This window comes from Anolis sagrei, chromosome 1, assembly GCF_037176765.1.
Source record: "Anolis sagrei isolate rAnoSag1 chromosome 1, rAnoSag1.mat, whole genome shotgun sequence".
In the NCBI taxonomy this organism is placed as follows: domain Eukaryota; kingdom Metazoa; phylum Chordata; class Lepidosauria; order Squamata; family Dactyloidae; genus Anolis; species Anolis sagrei.
In genome coordinates, this window is record NC_090021.1 from 6,595,467 (window position 1) to 6,609,435 (window position 13,969).

General features: G+C 40.7%; 1 protein-coding gene across 1 annotated transcript in view; it reads right to left on the reverse strand.

Annotated features, from left to right (window-relative positions):
* Positions 1 to 1,978: 1,978 nt before the first annotated feature.
* Positions 1,979 to 13,969, reverse strand: part of ZNF395 (zinc finger protein 395) — a 63,558-nt gene continuing 51,567 nt past the window's right edge. Inside the window, exons 9-10 of the mRNA XM_060754691.2 lie at positions 13,844 to 13,959; positions 1,979 to 9,359 (exon numbers count right to left, since the gene is read on the reverse strand). Coding sequence (XP_060610674.2) covers positions 9,248 to 9,359; positions 13,844 to 13,959 — 228 coding nt within the window. The 3' untranslated portion in view covers positions 1,979 to 9,247. The remainder of the gene's footprint in view (positions 9,360 to 13,843; positions 13,960 to 13,969) is intronic.

The following is a 13,969-nucleotide window of genomic DNA, read 5'->3' on the forward strand; positions in this document are numbered from 1 at the left end:
CAAATATTGAATATTTGGGGCGTAAAATCAATGCACATTTGGCACCCCCAAAATGTTACAAGCTCAGCAAAGCGATCTGGTATATACCAACATTTTATGACTTATTCCAAAAGTACTTTTTTAAAAATCACCAAACCTGGGGTTACTACCAGTGGGAAAAGGCTCAGATTTCTGGGATCATTCCCTCTAAAATCCCATTGGTTTGGTTTCCAAAAGCAAGGAAAAATGGAAAATCCCTTTAGCCAAAATGGAAGTGCCCAAAATATTTCCCTTTTGCTCTGAATTGCAATATTCCAGAGACTTTTCAAAGCTAGACCTTTTCTACAAGTTGCAGGTGAAGAGTGGATCCACACTGTAGAATTAATGCAATGTAATACCACTTTAACCCCAGATCTAATGGTCTGACGGGAGTTATAGTTTTAGAAAGTTTCCAGTTTCATATACAAGATAATACTGGTGCCACACCCAAATACATCTTCCCTGGATTAAATAGCCTTTGGCCATGGCATGTAAAGCGGTATCAAACTGCATTAATTTGACAGTGTAGATCAGGCATGGGTAAACTTTGGTCCTCCGGGTGTTTTGGACTTCAGCTCCCACAATTCCTAACAGCCAGTAGGCTGTTAGGAATTGTGGGAGTTGAATTCCAAAACACCCGGAGGACCAAAGTTTGTCCATGTCTGCTCTAGACTAAGGGAAGTAGTAATATCACAGCCAGAATCCCTCCAGCTATTTCCCAAGCCAGATAAGCCCATGTTCTGCCTTAGGAGTTTGTCCAATCCTGGTCTAGACTGAGGGAAATAGTAATATCACAGCCAGAATCCCTCCAGCTATTTCCCAAGCCAGATAAACCCATGTTCTGCCTTAGGAGTTTGTCCAATCCTGGTCTAGACTGAGGGAAATAGTAATATCACAGCCAGAATCCCTCCAGCTATCTCCCAAGCCAGATAAGTCCATGTTCTGCCTTAGGAGTTTGTCCAATCCTGGTCTAGACTGAGGGAAGTAGAAATATCACAGCCAGAGTCCCTCCAGCTATCTCCCAAGCCAGATAAGCCCATGTTCTGCCTTAGGAGTTTGTCCAATCCTGGTCTAGACTGAGGGAAATAGTAATATCACAGCCAGAATCCCTCCAGCTATTTCCCAAGCCAGATAAGCCCATGTTCTGTCCAAGGAGTTTGCCCAATCCTGGTCTAGACTGAGGGAAATAGTAATATCACAGCCAGAATCCCTCCAGCTATTTCCCAAGCCAGATAAGCCCATGTTCTGCCTTAGGAGTTTGTCCAATCCTGGTCTAGACTGAGGGAAGTAGTAATATCACAGACAGAATCGCTCCAGCTATTTCCCAAGCCAGATAAACCCATGTTCTGCCTTAGGAGTTTGTCCAATCCTGGTCTAGATTGAGGGAAGTAGTAATATCACAGCCAGAATCCCTCCAGCTATCTCCCAAGCCAGATAAAGCCATGTTCTGCCTTAGAACTTTGTCCAATCCTGGTCTAGACTGAGGGAAATAGTAATATCACAGCCAGAATCCCTCCAGCTATTTCCCAAGCCAGATAAGCCATGCCTGCTTTAGGAGTTTGCCCATGCCTGATGTAGATGCACCCAAAGAAACCATGTAAACGGTGGAAATTTGGTAACCAAAATCCACAGTGGTAGCTATGGACTTTGGAGACTTCATGAGTCAAGATATTAATATTTTCCCTGCCTTCCAACAGGTCAAGATTGTAATCTTTTGCCCTCCTTCCACAATACTGAGATATTTCAGGATTTTCAGAAAAATTCAGATTTTCAGGGACCGATCTGAGCATGATTCCCAAGTCCTGAAATTCCATATTCAGAATTTAAAGCGGCCGTACTCCCACCAAATCTGGCGACAGGCTCTTTTCTCAGTTTAGCATCTAACCAGAAGTCCGGGCTAGAAAAATAAATTCCGACATACTATGTATATTATGCACAACATTACAAAAAACATGAGAGCGGAAAGTCAACACGTTATTTTATCCAAAAGCACCAATAATGTACATAAAATTCCTTTCGAAGCTCTCCCCAACCAAAGGTTTTGCAAAGTACCCTAAAAGTAAACCAACAATAAAAAAAATAGGGCTCATATTTTTGTTGTCATCGTTTATAAAGAAATGGCATTTCTCCGTGCCATTATTGGTTCAGTTGCTGTTTTGTTTGTGTCCTCGGTTTATGGCTCATGATTATCAAAACGCATCAAGATTGGCGTCAGTACAAAAAAGAAACAAAACACATTACAAGCAATGCAATGCTTTTTTGCTGCTGCTGCATTGCTTCCCAACCTATAATTACAACCGCTGGTGTTGCACCACAATTGTTGTAGCTGCCATTACTTGGAAAAGGGAAAAGAAATGAGTCTGATATGGTGCACCTACACCAGCCCTCTGGGTGTTTTGGACTCCAACTCCCACAATTTCCAACAGCTGGTAGGGCTGAAGTTTGCCCATGTCTGTCCTATTTATGTGTTTATTTATTTACTGCATTTCTATGCCACCTTTCTCAGCCCGAAGGCGACTCTAGACTGAGGAAAGTAGTAATATCACAGCCAGGATCCCTCCAGCTATTTCCCAAGCCAGATACGCCCATGCCTGCCTTAAGTGGCTGAAGGGGAAAAGGAAAGGGCCTGAAGCTGTTAGGAATTGTGGGAGTTGGAGTCCAAAACACCTGGAGGGCTGAAGTTTGCCCATGTCTGTCCTATTTTTTTGTTTATTTATTTACTGCATTTCTATGCCACCTTTCTCAGCCCGAAGGCGACTCTAGACTAAGGAAAGTAGTAATATCACAGCCAGGATCCCTCCAGCTATTTCCCAAGCCAGATACGCCCATGCCTGCCTTAAGCGGCTGAAGGGGAAAAGGAAAGGGCCTGAAGCTGTTAGGAATTGTGGGAGTTGGAGTCCAAAACACCCAGAAGGCCTACGTTTGCCCATGCCTGATCTTCACTGTAGAGTTAATGCAGTTTGCCATGGATGAATGCTATAGAATCCTGGGATTTACAGTTCGGTGGGGCACTGAGCCATTGCACTTGAAGCGGTGTCAAACTGCATTAATTCTACACTCTTGAGAATGTGACCTTTTAGGAGGTGTTTCCAAGGTGGGGGATCCCAACTGGCACCAAATGCTTGCCAAGTTTCTAGACCTCAATGAGTTCCTCTCCATAGCAATGTGCAGCTTGAGCCTTCGCAAGTTTAGAAAAGCTCCAGGTACATGATGCGCTCCTAAAAGTGTGCAGAAGGGAAAGTGCTCTGTTGCTACCAATGGCTAAAAAGTTCTGCAAACTGGATGCCGCATCTCTATATCTGACTATTCCAATGCTCACAGTCTGATAACGATTCCCAAGAAATTAAACGTATGGCTTGGTGTAATTGTGCCTTGAAATGGATGCACAAAAGCACATTGCAAGCACCAGAATCGGTGCATGGATATTAAGCCCACTTCTTGCACACTGTGCCAAATATTCCAGAACTACCATTCCCAACCACTGGTTATGTTGCTCAAGGACAATGGGAATGAAAGCCCAGAGTATCTGAACCACATAGATGGCAGTGTTGTGCTATCAAAAAGTATAAACAGGTTGAGTCTCCATTATCCAAAACGACTGAGTCCAGAAGTGTTTGGGATTTCGGGTTTTATCAGATCCTGGAACACTTCTATTTGCATATATGTACACAATGAGAGGTATTGGAGATGGGTCCGAAGCCTAAAAAACCACAAAATTCATTTATGTTTCACGTACACCTATCCTGAAGGTAATATTATACAACTGGGTTGCTGTGAGTTTTCTGGGCATGAAACTCACTTTGTGCTCATTGGTACTATCAGAAACCAAAGTGCCACTCTCTCCAGCCACAATTTCAGACTTTTGGAGTATCTCAGATTTCAGAATTCCGCACAAGGGACACTCCACCTGCCTTGCATATAATTTATATTTTCCCCCCTGAACTTTTTGGAAAGGTTTGCTTTTCCATGGCTTCAACCAAAGGTTCTTTTGGACCACTAGCTCCAGACTTCTCTAGCCAGAAAGAAGGCCAGCTTTGTTTTTTTTGGAAGGGGAAATGTAGTCCAGGAACCTTTCCAACTTCTAGCTTCAACATTTCTTGGAAATTTGATATTCCAGAAATCCAAATCCGCTCCCCTGAGGGCTCTGGAGCCTTTTGTTACAAAACCGCAAAACATAATGTAAGGAAAGCAGGCTGGCGTGCATTGCAAAAAGGCAAGCGATTCCAAGGCTTGGACTAGGAAGGGAGGAAGGAAGAAAGGAAGGAGAAAGGAAAGATAAAGGAAAGAAGGGGAAGAGGCATGGATGGATTAATGGAAGGAAGGGAAGGGAAAGATAAAGGAAAGAAGGGGGAGAGACATGGATGAATTGATGCATGGATGGATGGAAGGGAAGAGAATGGAAAGATAGGGGAGAGGCATGGATGGATGGATGGATGGAGGATGAATGGAAAGAAGGAAGGAAGGAAGGAAGGAAGGAAGGAAGGAAGGAAGGAAGGAAGGAAGGAAGGAAGGAAGGGAAGAGAAAATAAAGGAAAGAAGGGGGAGAGGCATGGATGGATGGATGGAGGATGAATGGAAAGAAGGACAGACGGACGGACGGACGGACGGAAGGAAGGAAGGAAGGAATGAAGGAAGGAAGGAAGAGAAGAGAAGAGAAGAGAAGAGAAGAGAAGAGAAGATAAAGGAAAGAAGGGGGAGAGGCATGGATGGATGGAAGGAAGGAGGAGAGAATGAAGGGAAGAGAAAGAGGGATTGCTCAAGGAAGGGGAAAATTGGGAATAGAAGGAAGGGAAAAACAAAAGGATGGAAAAACATGGATGGAGAGGAAGGAAAGAAGGAAAAAGGAAAGGAAAGATAAAGGAAAGAAGGAGAGAGGCATGGATAGATGGATGGAAGGAAAGGAAGGGAAAGATTAAACAAGGGGAAGAGGTATGGATGAATGGAAGGCAGGAAGGAAAGAAGGAAGAGAAAAGAAGGGAAAGTTTAAGAAAAGAAAGGTGAGATGCATGTATGAATGAAGGGAAGGGAAAGAAGGATTGCTGAAGGAAGAGAAAAAGGAATGAATAGATGGAAGGGGGAAAGACATGGAAAGGAAGGGAACTGACATAAGGAAGAGGATATGAATGGATGGATGGATAGATAGATGGAAAGGAAGGAGGAATTAAGAAGGGGAAAGACATGGATGGAAAGAAGAGGGAAAGGGATGGATAGATGGATAAAAAGAAGGGAGGGAGGGAAAGGAAAGATAATGGAAAGATGGGGAGAGGCATGGACAGATAGATGGAAAGATGAATGAATAGATGAATGGAAGGAAAGGAAGGGAGAGATTAAGTAAACAAGGGGAAGAGGCATAGGTGAATGGATGAACGGAAGGAAGGAAAGAAGGAAGGAAGGAAGGAAAGAGAAGGGAAAGATTAAGGAAAGAATAGTGAGAGGCATGTATGAATGAAGGGGAGGGAGGGAGAAAATGACGAAGGAAGAGGGGAAGGTATGAATAGAAGGAAGGGGGAAATACATGGATGGAAAGACATGGATGGAAGGAAAGGGAGGGAAAGATGATATGGATTGATTGATGGAGAGATGGAATGGAAGGAGGGATTAAAGAAAGAAGGGGAAAGACATGGATGGAAAGAAGAGGGAAAGAGATGGATGGATGGATGGATGGATGGATGGATGGATGGAAGGAAGGAAGGAAGGAAGGAAGGAAGGAAGGAAGGAAGGAAAGGGCAAGAGAGTGAGGGAGGAGGAAAGCAAGAAGGTAAAGAAAAGAAGGTAAAGAAGAAAAGGAAGAAGGGGAAAGATGATAAAGGAGGGAGGGAAGAAAGGAGATTACAATAGCTTTTCTGCGGTGACATCCAGATTTTCACGGCTCATAATCACAGAATCCTTGAACTGCATCCCCAAAAGCCAGGTGCAACTGAACACAGAAGCCCTGAAGACTCCTTTCCCACAATATATTCCATGCTTTACATTTTGGGGGGGAAAATCATTCAAAAAGGTGGTTCTCAAACCCATCCCTTCAGTGTTTTGGACTTCAGCTCTCCAAATCCTAGGCATTGGCCAGATGGACAAGTGCTTCCTGCAGCTGAAGTCCAAAACATGCAGTTTTGAGGACCACAGCTCTGAAGAACCGGTCTGTGCATGTTCAATTCACATTTAGGAAAGACTTCTACCCCTGGCTGAAAGCATGCTTTGCTGCAAAAATCCCAATGTACTGCTTAATTTTTGAATCTGGGTTTCAAATGAATCCAAGCGTTGCATTTTGTCCTGCTCCCTAAACAGAATCACCCAAAATGACCCAATGTAATAATTTTTGCTTTTCTTCCCCTTTGCAAACTGCAAAAAAGCATTAAAAAGCCTCCATTCAATCTGATTGTAATCGAATGCAATGATTGTTTCTACCAACAGCATCTGGTTCACATTTTTGGTGGGGTTTCTATACGTACACGTATCAAAAATAGTGCTCACCTGAGGGTACAAACAACTATCGCATGTCACTCACGGAATAACCTGCAGCCTCCGCAGAGAGTTTTGCACAAAAACAATTAAAATGCCATGATTCCACTGCCACTGCATGGGATTTGTAGTTTGGTGAGAGACGCTAGAGCTTTAAATACAGCAGAAGTGGAATCATTGCGCTCTAACAATGTATACAGTCTGCTCTCTGCATTCGCTGGAGTTCGGAGCCCCACAAAAGCATCAAAATCACAAATACTTCTCTAGGAATCTCTATGTCCACCCGTTTGAACTTCTGCCTGGAAAATCAATTATTTTCCCAGGAATTAGGTGATAATATTTCCAAGGAAGGAATAGTATGTTGGTTAAAATTGGTTGTAAAAACATTCAGGGAAAAAGACCAGGAAAATGGGTGCATCCACATTGTAGAACTGATGCAGAGTGACACCGCTTTAACTGCAATGGCTACATGGGAGTTGTAGTTTTACAAGGTATTTAACCCACTCTGGGTAACAATGCTTATACAAACTACAATCCATAGAATTCCATAGCACGGAGCAATTGCAGTTAAAAGAGTGTCAAACTGTGTTAAATTGACAGTGTAGATGTCCTCTTCGCAAACACTTCTGATTCCCCCCCCCCCAAAAAAGCAGTGTTTCTCAACCTTCCGACCCCTTAACACAGTTCCTCATGTTGTAGTGACCCCAACCATAACATTATTTTCGTTGCTACTTCATAACTCTCATTTTGCTACTGTTATGAATTGTTATGTAAGTATCTGAGATGCAGGATGTATTTTCATTCACTGGACCAAATTTGGCACAAATACCTGATACACCCAAATATGAATATTGGGGAGGTAGGGGATTAAGTTTGTCATTTGGGAGTTGTAGTTGCTGGGATTTATAGTTCATCTACAATCAAAAAGCATTCTGAACTCCACCAACGGTGGAATTGAACCAAACTTGGCACACAGAACTCCCAAGACCAACAGAAAATACTGGAAGGGTTTGGTGGGCATTGACCTTGAGTTTGAGAGTTGTAGTTCACCTACATCAAGAGAGCCCTGTGGACTCAAACAATGATAGATCTGGACCAAACTTGACATGAATACTCAATATGCCCAAATGTGAACACAGGTGGAGTTTGGGGAAAATACTTTGACATTTGGGAGTTGTAGTTGCTGGGATTTATAGTTCACCTACAATCAAAGAGCATTCTGAATCTCACCAATGATAGAATTTGGCCAAACTTTCCAGAGAACCCCCATGACCAATTAAAAATAAGGTGTTTTCTGATGGTCTTTGGTGACCCCTTTGACACCCCTCATGACCCCCCCCCCAGGGGTCCCGACCCCAAGGTTGAGAAACGCTGCCGTAAAGCATCCGGATCAAGTTGTCGCCCCTCTAACAGCCCCTCATGACCCCCCCCCCAGGGGTCCCAACCCCAAGGTTGAGAAATGTTGCCCTAAAGCATCCGGATCCAGTTGTGGCCCCTCTAACAGCCCCTCATGACCCCCCCCCCAGGGGTCCCGACCCCAAAGTTGAGAAATACTGCCCTAAAGCATCCGGATCAAGTTGTGGCCCCTTTAACAGCCCCTCATGACCCCCCCCCCAGGGGTCCCGACCCCAAAGTTGAGAAATACTGCCCTAAAGCATCCGGATCAAGTTGTGGCCCCTCTAACAGCCCCTCATGACCCCCCCCCAGGGGTCCCGGCCCCAAGGTTGAGAAATACTGCCCTAAAGCATCCGGATCAAGTTGTGGCCCCTCTAACATCCCCTCATGACCTCCCCCCCCCCAGGGGTCCCGACCCCAAGGTTGAGAAATGTTAAATGTTGCCCTAAAGCATCCGGTGATGACTTGCAGAATGTTGCCTTGCTGAAGTTGTTTAAGGATATATGCTCCCGAAGCACCATATACTTCACTAGATAAACTTAAGGATATGTTTGTGATCATAACAAGACAATCGAAGGGAGTGGAAGATACAAAAAGGTCCATAGAGATCTCTAGAGATTTATTTTCCCTATAGGAAATCTCTAGGCCCTCCAGCACAATTCTATGGAGGACTTAAAGATTCCTAAAGGGACTATATTTAAATCAAATCTGCAAAAGTTACAATCTGCAAATGCAGAGAGCAGACTGCAGCGTGAAAAGTCCCTGGGAGCAAGTCAATGACTCCAACCCCCCAAATAGCTGACCCATCTGTTTCCTTCCCCTTTGTGCCCAAATAGTTCCTTATTTTTTAATCGCCAAGCAATTGCAAGACAGCGATAAATGCTCCTATGCTCCATACTACAAGCACCTATCCAAACTCATCCGCACTGAGCAAGGGAAGAGCCCCAAAGTTCTTTGGTCCCTGGACCGACCGTGAGAGAGAAGTCCACAATGTCCTCCGACCACTTCCTTTGTCTTCTCTTTGTGCTCCTTCGCCCCACTTATTTACAAAAGAAAGACCGGGAGGCTCCGTGTACGTGTGTGTGTGTGTTCTCTGTGTGTGTGCATTTTGTATAAAACAAGGAAAATGTGTAAAAAAAAAAGAGAGAGGGAAAATATTCCCACGAAACAAGGAACATTAGAAAACCTGGCAGGTGAAGACTGTACAGACCTCGGGACCACGCAAGGTATGGCTTCCAAGGCGGGCCGCATGGAAGAAGTCCGGCCATGCGCTCTTGAACGATGGCGCGAAAGAGCTCTCTCTCTGGCCTTCCCGCTGTGTATTTGGGTGCATATATATATACATGAAAATGCGCTCTGCGCATGCTCGCTGGCGCTCTCAGTCCAAAAACCGCTGGCAGGCTTTCTTCCACCGGCAGGCGGTGCACCATTGGTCCCGGTGCTCGATGCCGTAAACCTTGCGGCACTTCTTGGCTTCACCGCGGACTTTCCTAAGGAAGAGGAAAGAGAATGGAGGGGCATTAATTTGTGAATTTATGTTGTTGTTAATGTGTGAATTTATGTGAATTAATGTGTGAATTTATGTTGTTGTTGTTGTTGTTATTATTATCATTATTATTATTCATTGAATCATAGAATCAAAGAGTTGGAAGAGACCTCATGGGCCATCCAGTCCAACCCCATTCTGCCAAGAAGCAGGAATATTGCATTCAAATCACCCCTGACAGATGGCCACCCAGCCTCTGTTCAAAAGCTTCCAAAGAAGGAGCCTCCACCACACTCCGGGGCAGAGAGTTCCACTGCTGAACGGCTCTCACAGTCAGGAAGTTCTTCCTCATGTTCACATGTGAATTTTTATTGTTATTATTATTATTAGTGGAGGGGCATTACTGTGTGAATTTTTACTGTTATTATTATTATTATTAGAGGAGGAGCATTAATGTGTGAATTTTTATTGTTGTTATTATTATTATTAGTGAAGGGGCATTAATGTGTGAATTTTTATTGTTGTTGTTGTTATTATTATTAGTGGAGGGGCATTAATGTGTGAATTTTTATTGTTGTTGTTGTTATTATTATTAGTGGAGGGGCATTAATGTGTGAATTTTTATTGTTGTTGTTATTATTAGTGGAGGGGCATTACTATGTGAATTTTTACTGTTATTATTATTATTATTAGAGGAGGAGCATTAATGTGTGAATTTTTATTGTTGTTATTATTATTATTAGTGAAGGGGCATTAATGTGTGAATTTTTATTGTTGTTGTTGTTATTATTATTAGTGAAGGGGCATTAATGTGTGAATTTTTATTGTTGTTGTTGTTATTATTATTAGTGGAGGGGCATTAATGTGTGAATTTTTATTGTTGTTGTTATTATTAGTGGAGGGGCATTACTATGTGAATTTTTATTGTTGTTATTATTATTATTAGAGGAGGAGCATTAATGTGTGAATTTTTATTGTTGTTATTATTATTAGTGGAGGGGCATTAATGTGTGAATTTTTATTGTTGTTATTATTATTAGTGGAGGGGCATTAATGTGTGAATTTTTATTGTTGTTGTTGTTATTATTATTAGTGGAGGGGCATTAATGTGTGAATTTTTATTGTTATTATTATTATTAGTGGAGGGGCATTAATGTGTGAATTTTTATTGTTGTTGTTGTTATTATTATTAGTGGAGGGGCATTAATGTGTGAATTTTTATTGTTGTTGTTATTATTAGAGGAGGAGCATTAATGTGTGAATTTTTATTGTTGTTATTATTATTATTAGTGAAGGGGCATTAATGTGTGAATTTTTGTTGTTGTTGTTATTATTATTAGTGGAGGGGCATTAATGTGTGAATTTTTATTGTTGTTGTTATTATTAGTGGAGGGGCATTAATGTGTGAATTTTTACTGTTATTATTATTAGTGGAGGGGCATTAATGTGTGAATTTTTACTGTTATTATTATTATTATTAGAGGAGGAGCATTAATGTGTGAATTTTTATTGTTGTTATTATTATTATTAGTGAAGGGGCATTAATGTGTGAATTTTTGTTGTTGTTATTATTATTAGAGGAGGGCCATTAATGTGTGAATTTTTATTGTTGTTGTTATTATTAGTGGAGGGGCATTAATGTGTGAATTTTTACTGTTATTATTATTAGTGGAGGGGCATTACTGTGTGAATTTTTACTGTTATTATTATTATTATTAGAGGAGGAGCATTAATGTGTGAATTTTTGTTGTTGTTGTTATTATTATTAGAGGAGGGGCATTAATGTGTGAATTTTTGTTGTTGTTGTTATTGTTATTAGTGGAGGGGTATTAATGTGTGAATTTTTGTTGTTGTTGTTGTTGTTATTAGAGGAGGGGCATTAATGTGTGAATTTTTGTTGTTGTTGTTATTATTATTAGAGGAGGGGCATTAATGTGTGAATTTTTGTTGTTATTATTATTAGCGGAGGGGTATTAATGTGTGAATTTTTATTGTTCTTCTTATTATTATTAGTGGAGGGCATTAATGTGTGAATTTTTACTGTTATTATTATTAGTGGAGGGCATTAATGTGTGAATTTTTACTGTTATTATTATTAGTGGAGGGCATTACTGTGTGAATTTTTACTGTTATTATTATTATTATTAGAGGAGGAGCATTAATGTGTGAATTTTTATTGTTGTTATTATTATTATTAGTGAAGGGGCATTAATGTGTGAATTTTTGTTGTTGTTGTTATTATTATTAGAGGAGGGGCATTAATGTGTGAATTTTTATTGTTGTTGTTATTATTAGTGGAGGGGCATTAATGTGTGAATTTTTACTGTTATTATTATTAGTGGAGGGGCATTACTGTGTGAATTTTTACTGTTATTATTATTATTATTAGAGGAGGAGCATTAATGTGTGAATTTTTATTGTTGTTATTATTATTATTAGTGAAGGGGCATTAATGTGTGAATTTTTGTTGTTGTTGTTATTATTATTAGAGGAGGGGCATTAATGTGTGAATTTTTGTTGTTGTTATTGTTATTAGTGGAGGGGTATTAATGTGTGAATTTTTGTTGTTGTTGTTGTTGTTGTTGTTATTAGAGGAGGGGCATTAATGTGTCAATTTTTGTTGTTGTTATTATTATTAGCGGAGGGGTATTAATGTGTGAATTTTTATTGTTCTTCTTATTATTATTAGTGGAGGGCATTAATGTGTGAATTTTTACTGTTATTATTATTAGTGGAGGGCATTAATGTGTGAATTTTTACTGTTATTATTATTAGTGGAGGGCATTAATGTGTGAATTTTTACTGTTATTATTATTAGTGGAGGGCATTACTGTGTGAATTTTTACTGTTATTATTATTATTATTAGAGGAGGAGCATTAATGTGTGAATTTTTATTGTTGTTATTATTATTATTAGTGAAGGGGCATTAATGTGTGAATTTTTGTTGTTGTTGTTATTATTATTAGAGGAGGGGCATTAATGTGTGAATTTTTGTTGTTGTTATTGTTATTAGTGGAGGGGTATTAATGTGTGAATTTTTGTTGTTGTTGTTGTTGTTGTTGTTGTTATTAGAGGAGGGGCATTAATGTGTCAATTTTTGTTGTTGTTATTATTATTAGCGGAGGGGTATTAATGTGTGAATTTTTATTGTTCTTCTTATTATTATTAGTGGAGGGCATTAATGTGTGAATTTTTACTGTTATTATTATTAGTGGAGGGCATTAATGTGTGAATTTTTACTGTTATTATTATTAGTGGAGGGCATTACTGTGTGAATTTTTACTGTTATTATTATTATTATTAGAGGAGGAGCATTAATGTGTGAATTTTTATTGTTGTTATTATTATTATTAGTGAAGGGGCATTAATGTGTGAATTTTTGTTGTTGTTGTTATTATTATTAGAGGAGGGGCATTAATGTGTGAATTTTTGTTGTTATTATTATTAGCGGAGGGGTATTAATGTGTGAATTTTTATTGTTCTTCTTATTATTATTAGTGGAGGGCATTAATGTGTGAATTTTTACTGTTATTATTATTAGTGGAGGGGCATTAATGTGTGAATTTTTATTGTTGTTGTTATTATTAGTGGAGGGGCATTAATGTGTGAATTTTTACTGTTATTATTATTAGTGGAGGGGCATTAATGTGTGAATTTTTATTGTTCTTCTTGTTATTATTAGTGGAGGGGCATTAATGTGTGAATTGTTGTTGTTATTATTATTATTATTATTATTATTATTATTATTATTATTCATATTCTGTGTTGTCGAAGGCTTTCATGACCCGAATCACTGAGTTGTTGCGAGTTTTCCAGGCTGTATGGCCATGTTCCAGAAGCATTCTCTCCTGACATTTCGCTTGCATCTATAGCAGGCATCCTCAGAGGTTGAGGGGGTCTGTTGGAAACAAGGCAAGTGCAGTTTATATATCTGTGGAGTGATGCCCAGGGTGGAAGAAAGAACTCTTGTCCGCTTGAGGTAAGTGTAAATGTTGCAATTGGCCAACTTGATTAGCAGTAAATGGCCTTGCAGCTTCAAACCCTGGCTGCTTTCTGCCTGGGGGGATCCTTTGCTGGTAGGTGTTAACTGGCCAATCAGATGAAACAATCAGGGCAAGATAACACCTCCCAACAAAGGATCCCCTCAGTCAAGAAGCAATCAGGCTTTGAAGCTGCAAGGCCATTCAGTGCTGATCAAGGTAGCCAATTGCAACATTCACACCTGCCTCAAACAGTCAAAAGTTTCTTCTCCCACCCTGAACTTTCCACAGGTATATAAACCCCACTTCTCCTAGTTTCCAACAGACCTCACAACCTCTGAGGATACCGGCCGGCTGTTAGGAATTGTGGGAGTCGAAGTCGAAAACACCCAGAAGGCTGAAGTTTGCCCATGCCTGCTCTAGATCAAGGGACTAAAATGAAAACCGGTCAGGCATTTGTCGGCGCAGATGTTCTTCATCCAATGCCCGTCTTCTATTTCTTCTTACCTGGTTCCGCTGGGGGCCCGAGGGGGAGACGCGACGATCAGGTGGGATTTCGGCACTGGAGGGGGCAAAGGTGGGGTCGGCTGCGGCTCGCTGAAACTCAAGGACCGGCTTCGGACCTGCAAAGCA